Source organism: Rhinolophus hipposideros (assembly GCF_964194185.1).
Source record: "Rhinolophus hipposideros genome assembly, chromosome: 2".
NCBI classification, from domain to species: domain Eukaryota; kingdom Metazoa; phylum Chordata; class Mammalia; order Chiroptera; family Rhinolophidae; genus Rhinolophus; species Rhinolophus hipposideros.
The window spans coordinates 73,784,921-73,803,312 of record NC_138048.1 but is presented as its reverse complement, the minus strand read 5'-3'; the positions used below and the strand labels follow the sequence as shown (position 1 = coordinate 73,803,312).

Genomic DNA, 18,392 nt, shown 5'->3' with positions numbered 1-18,392 from the left:
TGTCTCTCTCGGTAGCCTCTATGTTCCTCAAGGGCAGGAAACATTTTATTTCTCTTTGTATTTTGTATAATCAATGCTTGGCTTGGGCTATTGCATATATATTCAATAAATATTGAGTAACTGGACTGAATTATGGGTCCAGAAACCTCATATACTCCTTGGATGCTTCCACTAAGCTAGTAATTACAGATCAAACACAAAACTCCCTCCATATTTAAGGGAAGGTACTCAAACACCTGTGTGCTGGCTCCTAGGCTATGGAGCCAGCTAGCTAAATGTACATGTGGTATCTATAAATGCATTCGACAAACGAAAAAAATACAATACTTGTACACTATTTCTGCTTCTGCCCTAGGTCAGAGAATGAGGCAAGTTGAATATGCTTGCCATTCTCTAAGTTTCAACGTACCACACTTCAAATATTTATAAACATTCTCCTCATTTAGCTCTCTGTTCAAATGTCATCCTCTCAGAGAGGTCTTCCCTTACCACCCTTCTAAAATAATGCCCCTGGGTGCTTGGGTGCTCTCTAGCAAATTACCCTACTTTACTTTATCTTCTTCATACCACAAGTCACCATCTGAAAGTATATGACCATATGCATTTATTTCGCCTTGAATGGGAGCTCCATGTAAGCAGGGGCATTGTCTGTGTGTGTACTGCCGTCTTCCCTTCACCTAGAATTGCAGCCAGTCAATAAATAGCTGTTGAATGAATGGATGGGTGACAGTCATCAAGTAAGTATTTATAAAGGGCCCGGTTTTATTTTCAAGTATCTTGAATGAAAACCATATCAGCATTAACGCACAAGTAATTTAGTGAGGCAGGCACTGACCTCCACATCTGACAGGTATTAAGAGAAATGAAGTATGGTATTATTTTCAGATGGAAGACCCCAAACCCTTGGAATGGCACTGTAGCTTGTTGGGTGTGTGACTTCACAATGTTAACAAAATATTTGAAGAGTCAGGCATAGGACGCAGTATTCCAAGCTCACAAAACCACCTTGTAGCATTGATGATCAGCAACAGGCACATAGTAATCTTTGTTTCAATTAATAGGCCATTGTCAGGAGTATATGTATGTCTGTCAAATGCTGACACTCAATATTTTCAGGAAAGTGAGTGTTTCTAGGATTTCGTTCGTCATTCCTTATGTATACTAGGCACTCAATAACCATTTATTGACTCAATTTGATTGATCTCATTTAAAATATACTTTGAAAATGTTAACAAGAGTAATACCCCATGGAACAACCATTATGCATACATACAAAAAAAATACATGAATTTGGAACAAATACTGTACTCTAAGGAATCAAAATCACAAAGTAAATTAATTCTCAAAAAGATTTATATGACTAAATTTTTAATTCCTTGAATAGTACCATTTCAAAACCAATCTAAAATGTCTAGTGTGTTTTTAATCTAATATACCCCAATGAGTTTAATAAGCAAAGATGTTCCCACTCGAACTAAAACCCAGCTATTCCATTTTTTGTAAACTTCTGTCTAAAGAAATGGGCTGAACTAATTTTTTATGATTTTTTTATATTTAATCAACAACATCATTGCCAAAGAAAACCACTTTTCAGAAGTCTCTCTATCATGGTTTATAACTTATAATCAAAAACTGGAATTTTGCATCTGATGGGCTTTAGAGTGTAACATTATACTGTCATAATTTTTGATGCTATAGCTAAAAGTACAAGATAGTTTCCATTATAAAAATTTTCCCATAGCCTGGTTACTCAGTGAAAAACATTTTCCTATAAAAATGGTCTTTCTAATTCATAGGTTAGAAATTATTGTGGGTAGTTTTTTTAAAGAATATCAATAACTTTTTGATTGGCTTCAGATAACCTTCTGCATTTATCTAGTCACATCAGTTAGCTTAAGGTATATATATATATATATATATATATATATATATATATTGGATAAGGTAGTGTGATAATAATGTACCACACAAACAAAGAAATCACAATTTAGAAACAATGAAAAACTTGAGACTTGAAACCCTGACGACTTACTTATCCTTATCTAATTAGGGCTATATGGATTGATATCAGCTACAGCCTATTCTGAGCAGCAGGAGAAGATAGAAATGGGGCATAAATATGGGGTTCAGAACAATCCAGTCAACTTGAATTATGACAAGTATACCACAATGGGCCTTATAAAGATGTACCTTACCTCTGGACTTCTACCCTTGGTCTTCCAGGAGGTAAAGATGCTTGGAAATCTAATCTGTCCTGACAGGGTTAGGCAACCCTCTGTGACCTTCCCAAAGGCCTGCTGTGCCCGCTGCTCAGAGGCCAGCACACTTCACCCTGAACTGTGAGCTTCCTTTAATTATACACTTCACTTTCATTTTCCCTTAGAGTTCTGGTTTGGGGAACTTCTCTGTCTGTACTGTTCTGAAAACTGGAAATGACCCAAATGTCATCCATAGGGGACCTGTTCAATAAAATGTGTTACATCCAAACAATGGAAGATCTGCTGCCTTTAAAAGAATGGGTTAGATTGTTTCATACTGACGGGGAGAACTGTCTGAGGTATATTATTAAGTTTTAAAAAGAAAAAAGCAAGTGGCTGTAAAAAGTTATGAAGCTACATACAAGTATGTACTAATAGATGCATGAGGGAAATCTACAGGACTTGACGCTGAACAATGAATAGTGGTTAACTGCAGGGGGTATGTGCCAAAAAAAAAAAAGAAGCAGACTACAAAGAACTTTCATTCACTTTTCTATGTGATAGTTCTTGCAGTTTTTAAGTTGTTAGAACAAGTATGTATAAATTTTGTAATCAGAAAAAAATCATGTTTCTAAGATAATGAAAAAGATTGATAAGAATGTAGACATTATGTAAATAACATACTAGGTGAATCAAGTCTGAATACATGAGAGAACCACGATAATATCAATGATTGGAATTCAGACCATGAACCACTGAAATTGTATGAAAATTTGTATACATATTTGCATTTTCTGGAGAGAGGCTCCCTACCTTTCATCAGATTCTTGCAGGTGTCTGAGACCCAAAAGACCCTGCATTCGTTCAGGTCTTCAAGACAGTTATCCAAGGCACAAACAGCCCTGTTTTCTCCATAGAAATAAGATTTGTGAAATGGGGGCATGGGGAGTAAGGAGAGAGGTGTAGGAGACAGCAAGAAATCATGATTGCATTTGAATTAAAGTGGCTCCATTAAGTGAGTGGGGATAATTTAATCAGTAAAACAAGATTCAATGGAACATCATTATGTGTCAGTCTTAAATTGTTTAATTATAAATGGACATTAAAATATACAGCAAAATTTTTCTTGCCATACAGCCTAAATTGGGATTAGAATTTATGTACAAACTCAGCTTCTGATGACTTTTGTGAAGCTGACTACTCCCAAATCCCTAGGAATTACGTGAGTCCACAGACTGCTTCCCCATCTCTACTTGACTCCATTGACAATCTCCAGAGTCCCGTACAGTTTCCATAAGCCTTAAGATTGAGTGTAGATCAATAAAAATTTGTAACTTAAGTGAGGAGCCATGGGTTATACCTGCACTGGCAAAATGAGGAGCATTATTTGTGAAAATTAGGAATAATACTCTACTTTCTAAATGTGCTTTCCAGCTGGTTTATCACTGTCAAAATAGGCCAATTGTGGATTTAGTATGCAATTAAAGTGTCAAATATCCCAGAGTTCTAGTGCTGACATTACCTGACCGTGCAGGTTTTACGGCAAAGAAATTGAAGGGGTTCACATAATCCACCTAAACCCATTGGTAACCACCATCACCTAATCCTACTGATATCTGCCATAATGCAAAGCACAGAACCAGGCACTAGACAGAAATGAGCTCTCCAGGAGTTTTACAGTTTAGCTAGAAAAATGACAATATGACAGTAGGTAAAAATAATGCCATACTATTGAAATGAAAAGACAGAGAAATCATGTCTCCAAGTGATGAGGATGAATCTCATGAAGAAGGAAGGGTCTAAAGTAAATCTTAAAGGAGTTAGATTTTGATGGTCAAAGTACAGTATGGATAGATTTACAGACTATGGCAACATTGTGGCCAAAAGTTGGAAGATGGAAACACAAGCCTAGGCTGGCAAGAGAGTGAGAAGAGCAGAATAAGTAAACAAGCTAAGCTGAATGGACCAGTCGTGGGTAGGGAGACAAGTAAATCTGAAAAGTTAACAAAATAATAATGAACATGTGTTGAGTTCTTACTATATTTAAGGCACTTTAAATGTGTTAGTTCATCAAATCCTCACACTAGGTATCTTTATAAGCAAGAAAACTGAGGTACAGAAAGATTAGATGGCTTGCCTTCATTTCCCAGCTACTAAATGGTGGAGCCAAGATTTGAACCCAGGCAAATCTAAAGCAGAATCAGGGCTCAGAATGACCACAGTCTTCTGGCTCAAGAGTGGAGAGGCCCTCAAAGGCCAGGCTAAGGAATTTGGGGTTCAGTTTCAGGTATAAAACTTGGGAACTAGGTATCTGATAACCCACTGATAATGCTTATAAGCATGGCTCATCACTACTCTGAATCCTTCTCCATAAGCATTGCATTCTCTGATGATTTTTCCAACAATGTTAACTAATAGTAACAAGTATTTATGCACCAGTCCTTGACTGTAGTACTGATTTAGACATTATAAAGTCCTTACTTTAGACTTTATTGGGAGTGTATGTTGCATTGGTATTCCATCACCATTCCTTGTCCCTTTAGTCTTCAGGACTTAATTGTACCTGTTATTCATCTACCACATCTGCTAGAAATACAACTCATAATAATAAACAGAACAACATACTCGTATGTTTATATTTAAATCTTCCCTGAACATATAAAACGTTCTTGCCAGGAGTGTCACTCTTGTCAAATAATACAGTCATCCCTTAGAAACTAATTTCTCCATCTTAGGTTTATGTCCTAAAAAAAAAAAAAATCAGTTGGGTTCTTCAGAAGTACAGGACATGACATCTGGACCCTGTAGGGGACAGGGACAAACTCTTCTCCCTTATACCCACAGTAGCCAAATGACTTCTTCTCCCACTGTGAAAAACCACAGAGAACTGTCTCCTAATGATTTTACTGCTCAACCCTCCAGCCCACAAATCAATGAACTGGGTTGAGTAAAAAATTAGAAAGAATGGTGGGCAGTGGCTACGTGAGAGGGAGTGAGTGTTTCAGTTTATTTTCTTAAACCAATTAATTAGGAAGCGGTATGGAGGGAAAGAAAGACACAACATGGCCTAGAAAGACTTTTTTCCAGATAAATGGCCAGATATCAGATTCTGTAATAAGTACTTCCACCTATCAAAACACACACAAACTTTGGGGTGGAAGAGAAAGATACAGATCTTAAAAATACAAGGTAATATTCAGGAAGGCTTGGGGATATCGTAAAATGTTGGAACTTTGAAGGACCCTTGGAAATCATCTAATCTAGACTTTGCCAACCCAGGGTCCATGACAGACAGAGGTGTTTGGTTGGGCCTGCAGAATGTTGTTTGTTGTTCTTGTTGTTCTTGTCTTTTCGACTGAGTCAACATTTTAAAATAGAGAATATTCACAGAACAATCCAGATAACTGACTTCTCTTCAAGCGGAAGACCTAGCAGCACTGGGCTGCTTTGCTCAATGGCAGCAGTGAGCTGGAGCTTGAACTCTCAGTTTGCCATGGTCCCCACCAATCCTCTTGTTCCAGAATACAAAGACTGGGTGTCAAAATTTAAATAAAAATAAAAGAGAAGTTAGTGCTTATACCTACCTTGCCTAATCATTTATTGTACCTGCCAAGTCCTGTAAGCATTTGAGTGCACAAGCTCTACTCTAGTCTGGTCCACTCATTTAGAGAAAAGCAACTCGGCTAAGGTAGTAAAGTGACTTATGAAACTCATTTCATTAAAAGTAAAATTTTCATACACAAGCGATTATGATCTATGACAACTGAAAAGCATGCACAACTTTAGGCTGTGTGCATACAATGCCAAAGTCTGTGCAAAGTTAAAATCTCAAACATTTTATATAGTCCCTCCTCCCCCCCCAAAAAAAGGGCAAAGATTCTCAAGTTCTCAGAATAAATTTACTGTCTATTTTGGCTTGGTATAGAAAGTTTTAATGTGCCCAAATTTTAGAGATGACTTCCGGTTATCCTGAGGACATGATTTATTGAGAAGACATATGAGTACAAAATGTTTAATCTACACATGCAAATACTTCTAAAACTAAACTGGGTAAAAAGAGAACAGAAGGGATAAGAATGTCTAAAAAATCCCTCTTCAGAAAATTTAACTGATATATTGGAAGGGAAATGACTAAGATTTATTGAGTGATCACTTGTGACTTAGATATTTTTCATGCCTTTACCCCATTTAACCTTCAGAGCAGCCAGCCCAAGAACAGTGGTATTATTACTTTACAAGTAAAAATGCTGGAGCTCAGAGGCATTCCGTAACTTGAAGATGACCCAGCTATTCACTCAGGGACCACACCCAGATCCAAACACTAATGACCACGTTTGTAATGTTCCTGAGAGCAGGGAACATGGCTTGTCCATGCTCACAGAAGGATCTCATTGATATTTGCTTCATAAGTCTACCCACTGCCAAAGCCCACCAAGTGCTACGTACAAGGACTTTCATAAATGCCATAATCTGAGCAACCCTAATATACAATATTAATTCCTTTAGGCTGGTTCTTGAACAGGTTAAGAAAGCTTTGGTTCTTCCCGTTATATAGTCAGTGACCCCTAGGCAGGTGTCTGCTAAGGGAATTAATAAAATCTCTTTTCTAAATAAAAGTTATCCTTTAGAATTGTTATAAAAGTTAGTAGTCAAGGATTTGGCTGATATACAAGCCAAAAGAAAGTTTGCTAATGAATAAGAATAATAATTAAAATCAAAATAAGAAGTAATTCAAGAATGAGAGCTTTTGAAGAGTGAGGAATTTGATTAAAAATTCACTTGCTTTTTTTCCTATAATGAAACAGTTCTTTAACCACAAAACAGCTTTTATAATAATGCAAAAGAGTATGGTCCAAGTAAAACACTCCCCCCATTTTAATCATGGCTATTATTTTTGAAAATGAAAATGGCTGAGGTCATTGTAATCTATTTTAGGTTTTGCTTGGGTTGGTGGTATTTTTTTCTTGGCTTTGAGTGCTCCATGTTACCAGTTAAATGTTATGGGTTTTGCTATGTGCCCTTTCAAATCCCATTCTTTTTAATAATGTTGTACTTTATACACACAAATTAGAGTGAATTCCACTTTCTTTCCTAACAACACCAGATGGGGTCCACACTTTCAAGAGGACTAGAACTTGCCTTTTTTTTTTTTTAAATTGTGTGTACTTCTCAGCACAAGTATGTTCCTATCTGCAAAAAAATGCCGTGGATGTTCAAATGCTGAGATATTAGTAAAAACAGGATTCATGCGGTCCTTTTCAAAACCAAACTGAAATATGAGAATAACATCTGTGTATCTACCCCTTCCAACTTACAAAGACAGACACAGATTAAAAAACAAAAAACAAAAAAGTCCAGAAACAAAACTCCACCTGGGCAGAAGTCTATACCTAACACCACTTGTGGACTGTGGGACTCATAGATATTTTGTTAGGAGACATCAGTGAAGTTCTATGTCCCCGGTAGGACACAGCAAGCAAAATTACCATATTTCTAAAGACGCTAAAGCTACAACAGTCAGACCTCCCTTTAGCTGTGATTAATACTTCACTGACTTTCTGAACTTAGCTTGGTTTTTTTATTGTAATTCACTAGCATGTCACACAGAACGGCCCCAGATCCCTCTAAATAGCACCAACCCAGCCACACATAAGAGGAGCATACATATTGTGAAGGTTTGCCTATTAAAATGCCATAAGCTCTGTTTGTTTGTTTATTTTTCTAAAAATCAGCTTGCAAGGCCAATGTAATAAGATGCTGTAGCTTTTATGAAAGGTGAAATAATTTTAAACACAGACACACAATGAGTTTATTTATTTAGAAACTTGTTAAAGAGAGTCTGGGAATTCAAATATTCAATGTTGACATTGTACAGAACTGGCCAGGAGCCAGAATCCAGTCTCCAGAGGGACCCATTGGACAAGGAATTCAGGCCTTTCTCTCCTCCCACTTGAGCTAAATAGGTAGAGACCATTAGTTATACCCACAGCAATATCTGAACGGCACTCAAATAAGCTGCCCTAGCCAGGGCACTTCAAAGGAGGGCAAGTGTGTTTAGCTTTTTAGTGCTGAACTAGAGCAATATGTCACATTTGTGAAAGAGTTTTGTATACAGTTTCTTCCTTATGTAGACACATCTCTGAAGTTTCTTGTATGGCATGTAAGCAAAGGTAATTAACAAGGATTATACTTTTTTCATTTACTGGGGGTGGGGGAATAATACCAATCTGTGTGTGAACTGGGGAGCTGGGAGAAGCACATTGGTTCTCTCTTCCTTTCTCCCTCTCGTTTTCTGTTCCATTTGTTTGTCTCTTTTTATCTTCTTCCTCACACTTGTTCTCACTACACAGTCGATTTCCTCGAGAATTCCCTGGTAAACGGGGAAGGCCAGAAGAGTGGGAAGGGGGAAATCTAATTTTAGAAAGAGGACCGTGGCAAATGGGTTGGGGAAGGAACTAAGAGTTCATACTGGGCAGCCCAGCCGAAAAGAAAAGCAGACCCCACAGACCTTTTTAGAAAGTGCCCAGAGCAGCGGGCTTCCAGCTGAGGCGGGGTTCACCACCATTCCGGAAAAATGTGCCTGACATCCGTGTAGTGTGACTGTCTCCCCACCTCTCCCCAGCCTCTCATTCCCTGCCCGACGGGGCTGAGAAGGGGCCTGTTCTGCTGGGGAGAGTGAATGAGTGAGGTGTGCCTGCCCTCCACACCTGAGTGTGTTCCTGAACCCCAGACAAGAGAGAGAAGAGAGAGAGAGAGAGAGAAACAGTCAGTGCAAACCCGCTCTCAGGGAAGCAGCGCGCCAGGCACGCAGCACCTCTGAGGTTGGGGAGAGAAGAAGGGTTCTGGCCTAAGCTTCGGAGCCAGGAGCAGAGCAGCTGAAGGGAGGTGTGGGGGGCCGCCCTGGGTGAGCTCTGCCTCCCCGCTCACTGGGGCCTCCCGAGCTCCACCCCCACTCCTCCTCAGGGCCCACTTCCTCCGCACGAGGCGGCTATGGGCTGAGGGGTGGGAGGGTGTACCCAGCTCTTGGGAATAGGGTTCTGCCAGGCGCTGAGTACCTTGGGAACAGGGTAAGAGCCGTTGGCCAGGAGATGACAAGTCAAGTTTCTCCACATCAGGGCCGGCTTCCAGCAGAAACAAAGCCAAAGCGGAGTTGGTGCGGGGAGAGGGCATCAAAAGCCAGGCGTGCGGAGGGCAACAAGTCGGCGCTCTCTGGCCTCCCCCTGCCCCCCTTGCCCCGGGAGAAGAGAGCCACGCGTCCTCAGCTGTGGCCTTCCTGTCCCAGGCCACATCTACAGCCTCGGATAACCTTGTCCCAACTTCTAAAAATGAAATAAACTCCAAACTACAAAATGTTTAAAGGGAAACTTTACGGAATTATTACCTTCAACTTAAAAAAAGAAGAAGAAAGCAGAAATTTCGTTAAATGACGCATTAATTCTACTGGATCAGCGACTGCGTGTTTAATGTCCGCAGAGAAGGCCCGGCCCGGGTGGTAGCGGGAGGCAGGCCTCTGCCCAGCAAGCCTGAGAGCTGGGCTACTCCGCAAAAGACACACTCACAGACACACACGGTCGCCAAGACCTGCGACTTCTCAGTCCCTACAAATAAAAATCTGGAAAAAAGAGCCTTACTTTCCGTCCTTCCTGCCTCTGCAGCTAATGAACCGTCTCCTTCCTCAGTGGTGAGGATGAGGGGGGGAATGAAAAATGTTATTAACCTTTCCCTAAACACATTTTTTTTTTTTTGGCGAAACACGTAGAAATGCTGTAGGAAGACTGCGCTCCAAGTGCCAAATGCAATAAAGAAGCCCTAAGCCAGGGTAATGGTCAAGTGATGGCAAATAAACCACCTTCCTAGAAGGGGCCTCTGCCTCCGCCGTCGGGCAAGCACTTTTCCTCCTCAAAAGCAGTCTGAAATAAACAAAAATATTTTTAAACAAAGCTTTGTGTGTTAATGTGGGTTGTTGTCGTTTTATGTTTTTTTGTTTGGTTTTTTGTTTTCCTAAGGAAGGAAAATGCAAGTAGGTGAGCACACAAGGAGTGCAGGCTGGACCCTGGGTGTGCCTTTCTTTATTATGTTAGGTATTGGGCTGTTAAGGTGAGGAGTTTAAGCACCGGAGGGAGGGTCGTCATCTACCTTACTTAATTCAGAGCCTCATTTTAAACAGAGATCAAGTGTACAACTAACAAGTGCCCCCTCGCCGGGGTCTTGCTAATCGCATCGCCTTCTGGGTCTTTATGACTCTTCTGGGGGTCCGGTAGCTAAGGGGGGTTACTGGTTGCAACTCGTTCATTGCTGTAATTGAAACCCTGCCGGGTATCATTTAGGGAAGTGGGGTGGGGTTGGGGGTTCCTTCGGTGTTTCAGGCTCTAGACAAGTTGGGCAGACCCAACCTCACTTCTTTCCCATCACCAGGAGAAAAACAGTTGCAACTGGCATTTCTGGCACGGCTCAGGTGTTATCGTAGCTGCCCAAGAAAACGGCTGGGAGCCTCCCGGAGCTGCCAGAGTCTGCTTGGCTTTTATTTTTCTTCTCTTAAAGATGAAAATAAAAAGCCAAGGGCTTTGGACAGTACAAATGTCAATCTTCTTGCTTTTCCCTTTATTTTTTTAGTGAAATAGCTTGTTCCTCCCAAATAATTGCAACGAATTTATCAGTTTCAAGTATTGTGTAAAAAACGAGCCCTATAAGTTGGAAAATGGGTTGTGCATTCATTCTGGATTTTAATTTCAGTGGGTACTTTCAGGGTCTGTGGTCCCTGGTCTTGGTCCACGGGATCCCAAGAACACGACAAAACTTGGCCACCAAAGAAATTTACAGAAGACAGAAAAATAGTAAGCAATCGAGAAAACTTTCTATGCGATTTGTTTCCATTGCAATAGTTACTTTTGCAATGATAAAGATAGGTTTATTTTTTAAAGTATACTGGTCACACGGCCTCTTGCTATCCCAGAAAAAGAAAGAAACCGGTGCAGGCTGAGCGGCGAAGTATTAGTAGGATTGCACGGCAGGGGTCACCACCGGGCGTTAGGAAGCTCACTCACTATGCGGGGGAAGGAACTAGCGCTTCGAAATACAAAAATCCGTAGTTTTAATATGATGTCCTTTATTACCCAGACTGTAACTGAAGAATTGCATAAAGCAGCACTTCTGTCTGAGAAAGGCAGCCGCAGTGGCAACAGCTGGCACAGCGCGAGCGGGAACCTGGGATTTAGCAAGAAAAGTTTGTAAGAGTTCGTCTCCACTTATCAGAAAACGGCGGCCGCATCCTTGGAAACAAATAAGTCTCCCACTGGACTGATGACAACTATCACCAGATCGGAAAAGAGGCTTGGTTTCTGGATGTCGAGTGGGCTGTGCGTACGGGAATATTTTACTACAGCGGCATACAGCTTGACAATTAAAATAGCTGAAAAAGTTGCTCCAAAAAATTCGAATGGTTTTGTGTTCTGCTTTCACTTCGGTGTATACCCAGCAATGATGCGCGCGAAGCCTTGGACTTTCATATCACAATTTATCTCACTGTTGAAGTAGACTCTCCACCCGCCCCGCCCGCCCCCAGTGCCCCCAACCTCTCTCTCTCTCTCTCTCTCTCTCTCTCTCTCTCTCTCTCTCTCTCTCTCTCTCTCTCTCTCTCTCTCTCCCCCTTCCTCCCTCCCTCTCCCGTCTCTCCCCCCTAACATTTAGTCGCAATTCAAGCCCCCAGGCCTGAAAGCATATGTACATTTATTATTCCTCAGATGTAAATAAAGACATCGGCCTTATTTAAAAGCAGACAGGAAAAACAGGAGTTCTACCCGCGCGCTTTACCACTGTCGCAGCTAAGTGAAATGAACAATATCCGAAAGAGAAACACATGGAGTGGTGACCCAAAGAGCCTGATCCCTGAGACCAGGGCGAAAGGAAACGTACTGCGAGTGAGGGAGTGCTTGGGTGAGGACTGTACGAAGCACTGGAAAGGAGCCTACGGTGACAGCATCTAGCTGGGCTAGACCACACATTCCCACCGCCAAAGAAACCCAGCTGACCGAGCGGGAACCTGAGGCTTCCTTCCGCGAGGCCGCTGCGGGGACACCGAATGCTGAAAGGCTTGGGGCGTACTTGGTTTTAATGTGCAATGGAGGGGCGAGGGAGGCTAGGTATTTCACTGGGAAGAAGCATCCTACCCCCCACCTCTTCTCTCTCTGGTCCACAAGCAAAACAATTGAGAGTTCTGTTTTCAGCCAGGGGGAGAGCGAACGGCGGCCTGTCCTCTCCCATGGCAGCTAGAGCCCCCAGTGCTGACACCTCAAGAAGAAGCGCTTTGGACGGCTCGGGGTTGCTCCGGGTCTTAGCACCACCGAGTCCCCTTACACTCGAAGTAGAAGCATTTGGACAAACCCAAGCCTGTCTCCTACAGTCCTGGTTGAGGCTCATGCCATCTTGGACAGTGTCGGCTCGGCGGGCGATGCCAGACGAAGTCACCCAACACTTCTGCGAGAAGAGTGGGGGATGGGGGGGCGTCTCGCCGCCTCCGCCGGGAACCCAATCGCCTTCATCCCGCGTGTCTCAGGCCGCTCCACGCCGGACAGGCAGGGGGCGCCGGGGAGGGTTAGTGACCCAAGACCCGGGTTGCGTCCAGAAGGAGAGCCGGAGGCTCCGCTGCGAGCTCTCTGCGGCCCAGCGTCCAGGCAGCCCGCCCCCTGGGGGTCACTCGGCGCCCCGCCAGCCTGGAGCTCACGGGCTGGAGCGCGCCCTTTCGGCCCCCTTCTCCTCGGCGGCTGTCGCCGCTGGCTGCGCGCCCTCCACAACCCGCTCTCCACGCGCTCGCAGGGCCTCTTCTCTCTCCACCTGCCCGCGGCTCCGCGGAGCCCGTAGTTCTGCTCTGCCCTTGCCCCCGACACACTGCGCGACTACAGCCCCCACCCTCGTCTCCCCAGTCCCCATCCCAATCCTCCCGCCGCGCCGGGCCGCGCACGCGGGAGAGCACCGCCGAGCGCACAGCGCCCACTACCGCAACCGCAGCTCGGCGCAACACTCCAGCCCGCGCAACTTCCAGCGGCCGCCTCGCAACTTTTCCCAACTCCACCACTGCTGCCCGCCGCCGCCGCCACTGTGGCTCCCTTGGAGCCTGCCACCCACCCCAAAACCCAGAAACAAACCAAGGATCGAAAATGCGCCCTTCCCCAGCCCGCCCCCCCATCCCCCGCTCCCCCTCCCACACCCGGGACTAGCTGGTTGGCCAGAGGCAACTCTCCTCCGCCTGGGGGGAAGGGGAGGGGAGGGGGAGACTCTCTCATCTCTTCTCCCCCCACCCCACCCCTTCCCGCTCGCTCTCGCGCTCTCTCCTCCCTCCCACCCCAGTCTTTGCTGCCCCCACCCCCACCCCCAGCCCGGGGTTGCCAAAGCTGGTCCGTGCGCGAGGCTAAGGGCTGCCGGGTTCTTCTGGCGCCTAAACCAGGAGCGAGAGCGCGGGCGACCCGGCGCGGAGGCTGGGACCGGCAGGTTGCTGAGCTGCGCTGTGCTTGCCCTCCACCCGGGGCCCGGAGCGAGAGGCAGCCCCGCGCTCCCTCCCGGAGCGCTGGAGACAGATACGCAAGATGGCAGAGGAGGGGGAAAGCCAATAGAAAAGGGATATTGCACCTACTTGTGGCCAGTTTCCTTGCCCTGCCTTTGGATCTCATGCTGTGCCCAGTCCTGCAGCCGCTGGTGTGTGGTTGGGTTTTTTTTTTCTTGGATCTTTTCCTTCTTTTGCTCTCCCTCTCGGTCTCTCTCTCTCTCTCTCTCTCTCTCTCTCTCTCACACACACACACACACACACACACACACACACTTTCACACTCACTCTGTCTTTCCCTCTTTCACTCTCTCTCCCTCCCTCTCTCCCTTTCTCTCAATCCACACTCGCTATCTCTCCAGCATTGTCAGTTTGGACACCTTCGCACATGCGCGCTAGACGCCCCTCCAACATCTCAGCGCCGCCAAAAAAAGTTTGGAGCGATTTATCACTTTGATTTGGAGATCTTGTCAGATGGCAATCGCCGAGGAGGCGGAGAAAGGGAGCCACGGGGAGGGCGGCGGGGGGCGGGGAGCAAGCGTAGGGAGCCAGAGGGGAGCAGACACTTTGCAACCGCCCCCCCCAAAAGGAATGAAAAAACTTGAGCAGAGTATTGATTTCGTGTTGGAATCACCAATAAGCCTGTATCATTACTACTATTGTTTTTCCCACCATAAACTGCAGGAAATTTTCTATACCATCCATACCAAAAAGGAGTGGGAGGTGAGGGAGGACTTTTAAAATGTTTCCCATACTAAACAACTAGAAGGACTCGACTCTCGACGAATGATCCAGGAGAAAGTATGAATCGTCTTGAACTTCGAGAAATCTGCTGCCGCTGCTACTACTATTAAAACTATTGCGGCTTCTGCTTTCAGAGTTGGAAGCATAATAAATAACTGTTTCTTTCTGGATTTTAGGTATAATACCAATGCTTGTTGCCATCCTTAGAACATTTCAGTGGTCTATTCCCACCAAATAGTAATTTTCACCTTTTAATCCCAGATCCGGGCTGGCTCGGGCATTTGATATCCAAGACCTCCTGCCTTCCTTGAGGTCGGCTGTCACCTTCCGGCCTCTCCCACCACAGCCCGGTCGCCTCCCGCTGCAGCTCAGCCTGCCTGCCATTTTCACGCATTCGCTTAAACCCACAACCTCCGGGGTCATAAGAAGGAGGAGGTGGGGAAATCCATCCCCTAACCTTAAAAAATACATTGTTGAAATTTGCTTTTATTACAGGATTTACCAAGGAAGTGGGCACGCAGAAATGGGAAACTCCTAAAGGGGCTAGCTGTGTTCAAGGTATGATTCAATCCCAACTACGTATAGATTTTCTCTTGGTAAAACCTCCTTGCATTAAACAGTTTTGTTCAATACCTTCCATGAGCTATTTATGTCCCCATTAATATCTGTTGCAAATCCTGCCAGACACTATAAAAGAAAATTACAATCTTTTCAGTTTCTGTGCTACAATACATCCTGGATGTTCAACTTAAAGGAAAGAGAAAAGAAAAGCAGGTCCTTGTCATGAGTTTGGCAAAGGCAGAGGAGGGAAAGGAAGAGCATTGAGAATGCCCAGTTGTACCTGTTGTCGTTTATTGTCAAAACTAGGACTGGGGGTGTGAGTGAACAAATAGCAAAGTTCAACCCCAAAGGGCATCCATCAATGGCTCTGGTAAATATCTTTACTAGAGGAAATCATAATTCAAAATATTTACCCTTAGGATGCCCACCATTCTCCTTCTCTAGAGGCTGTGTGATTCCAGGGGCATTTGGCTGGAAGATACTGGTCCCTGGAGAATCAAGGTACAAGTCCCGAGGGAGACAGATGTGTAATATTGAAACGTGAGGAAGGAAAAAGGGAAGGTGCAAAGGAAGGAATTACACAAAGCAGGAGTAAAACTTCCAAAAGAGAAGTCTCTGGTGCCCACACATATGGACACAAGAGAGCTCTGTCCTTCCTTCTGGACAGAAGAGGCAGGTGGGTTTTTTCCCCCAGTCCTTTTACCATTCCTGCTGCACGGTGCCTACAGGTAGTGTGTTTATCCATTCACTGGATGCAAAAGCACCAGGCACTCCAACCATCTGAATGTGAGTGCCCGGGGGTCTGTCAATGTGAGCTCATCTCAGTTTAGATGGAGGAGTGCCTTCCAGCTAACCATTAAGTGTCCTTAGGGAAAAAGGAGAAATGAGGATTGAGAGCCTTGGGAAAGGAAGTAAAATATCTGGGGAGAGAAACGCACTAAGCTGGAGGACATGAAGTCCGTAGAAGCTGTTTCTGGTCAGTTTGAGGAACTCTCTGGCGACCCTCACCTAGGCCAAAGGACAGCGGAGCGGCGCTGGAGGGTCAGACCCCTCCCAGCTGTCAGGACCCAGAGGGCCTTGGCCCCCAGGAGAAGAGGTGGAGTCCAGTAGGGACCGAAGAGCGCCCTGGACTGGAGGAGGCTTTACCTGGGACATAGCCCTTCTCCTTCTCACCCCGGGGAGCGTAACAAATAAATAAAAGGAGTTACCAGGCTCCCCTCCACTGCTCCTGTTAATCCCTTTTATCTCAACCTCAGGGGGTGTACATTCCTGTCCCCTGGCAAAGAGGAGGTTAGGCGGAGTGCCAGGTAATTTTCTAGGAAACGATGGTACCCTAGAACCAAACCCAAGATGAAATACAAGGTCCACATGTGAAGCTGCCGTGGTTGTTTCTGCTGAGAAATTATACACCACGTGGCGGGCGAGGGGGTGGAGTGGGGACTGTGAAAGGAACTGGGTGGGTTGTGAAAGACTAAAAAAAAAAAAAAAAGAAATCTGAGCCCCCACATTTAAAGATCACTGTCTTTTAAACTTTTCTAGAGGGCAGGGAGGTGATGGCGAGAGGGAGTGAGGCACGGCTAGAATACCCTCCCATTCGGGTTTTTAAAGTCCCTAGGGTCGTGGTCGCTACAGCGAGCCGGTCTTTTGCCTGGCAAAAGACTGGTCTTTGCAAGAGTATCGGAACACGAGCGACTCCAACTTCTTCTAACTGAAATAATAAACACAAACTCCTCTGTGCCCTCGAGCCAAGCCATCGTAAAAACACAAGGCATTATTATTGTTGTTGTTGTTGTTGTTTAATAAAGTACTCACAATACCATCACTTTTATTTTCAAACCTGAAAGCTGGGTGTCTTTTTTTCCCTCCCGTTCTCTTTCTTTCTTTTATCATTTGCTTTCTTCCCTAAGTGAGTGTTAATAAAAGATCTAACTTGCTAGTTCAAGTGTGTTTAACCTGATGGAGCAAACACCCAGCAGCAGCGGACCGCGCTCGCCGCCTGCAGAGCAGCAACCCCAAGCGCGCCAGCCCCGGCGGGTTCCCTGTCCCAAATGCCTGGACCCCGTTAGTTCCACCTGTCCCAAGTCTCAGCCGTGAGACCCAAGCAGGTGACTTTCTGTTCAGCGGTCCCTGGGGTTTCCGACACCCTATGACGGGACGTTTAAGCTGTCGCTGACCCAAGAGAAAAGAGGCCTCCAACAAGTTGACGGAGCTGCCCTCACTGCCTGTCCCCCACCGCTCGCCTTTCCCTCTCCTCCTGAAATTCGTTTCCTTTAGGGGCAGTAGCAACGGTCCCAACGTTTAATTGCATTTCCTCCCACGGAAGCGGGCATCCTGGAAGCAGTGCCTCCTTAGGAAGTCGATGAGCTTACGAGTTGTTGGGACTTGCTTGTTTTACTGCTGTCTTTATTTTTTATTTTAATTTTTATTATTTTTTGCTTTCTGGTTTTTTGGGGGGTGTTGTTGTTGTTGTTGTTATTGTTGTTAAGCAGAAGCAGGGAGATCAAGATGGAATTTGAAAAGAAGATGGGTCATTGAAGAGGACGGGACAAATATGCCCCTTCCCCAACTAGGTTTCTTTAATTAATGCTAGAAATGACAAAGAACCGATTTTCAATACATTGCATGCAACAGGAAATTTTCCTTTCCTTGCTTTATAATTGAACCAGCCCCACAGTGTCTTTGGAAGAAAGTTTGAATTCTTTATGGAGGTATTTCTTGGCCTATTGTCTTTGTGCAGTGAACTTCACATCTTGGTATTCAATCGCCAACCTATATTCTCTTGGCTACCAGCAAGATTAATTTAATCATTGTAATGCAATTATTAATACTGTTTACCCAACTCTGGGTTTCAGGTTGGCTGTTAAGAAATTAAACTCTCGCTGGGTGACCAGAGCTAGGCAGGGGTTTCTTCATGTTGAAATGAAACAGTCCTCCTTATTTAGTCTCAGAGCTCTAGCTTTCGGCCACCGACTCAATTAGCCAAAATGGAAACAATTTTCATTCATTGCAATAACTCACTGTTCTGGAGATCGCTTTCAAAATATACACTTTATTATTATACGCTGACCTCGGTGGCGGTGGAGTGGCAATAAAAGAAAGAGGCAGAGAGATCTATCTAGCCCCCTTGGGCTATAATTATTAGAAATTAATTGGGTTCAGGACCCTAGGTAGTCTCGCTAAATTAATAGCTTGTCTGGTGGTTTAAATCCGAATTTTTAGTCCACGGGAGAGAAAGAGAGTCACAGATATGAAATGCAGACCCAAGGGACGCCTGAGTTTACTTGCAGGACACTCATCTATTAAATAGTGTCCAGAATACATTTGTATTGGGACGAGGGGGTCGGAGTAGGAAG

At 44.6% G+C, this 18,392-nt stretch overlaps 1 protein-coding gene across 19 annotated transcripts in view; it reads right to left on the bottom strand.

The window, feature by feature from the left end:
* Positions 1-14,176, bottom strand: part of MECOM (MDS1 and EVI1 complex locus) — a 540,874-nt gene extending 526,698 nt beyond the window's left edge. For 9 of the 19 annotated variants that reach the window (XM_081072895.1, XM_081072903.1, XM_081072905.1 and 6 more), the window contains exon 1: positions 13,825-14,118. In XM_081072895.1, the coding sequence (XP_080929021.1) occupies positions 13,825-13,861 (37 nt within the window). In that variant the 5' untranslated portion in view covers positions 13,862-14,118. Of the gene's footprint in view, positions 1-13,824 lie in introns of all 19 variants that reach the window. The other 10 variants (XM_081072904.1, XM_081072908.1, XM_081072910.1 and 7 more) reach the window with 7 other exon arrangements.
* Between the last annotated feature and the right edge of the window lie 4,216 nt (positions 14,177-18,392).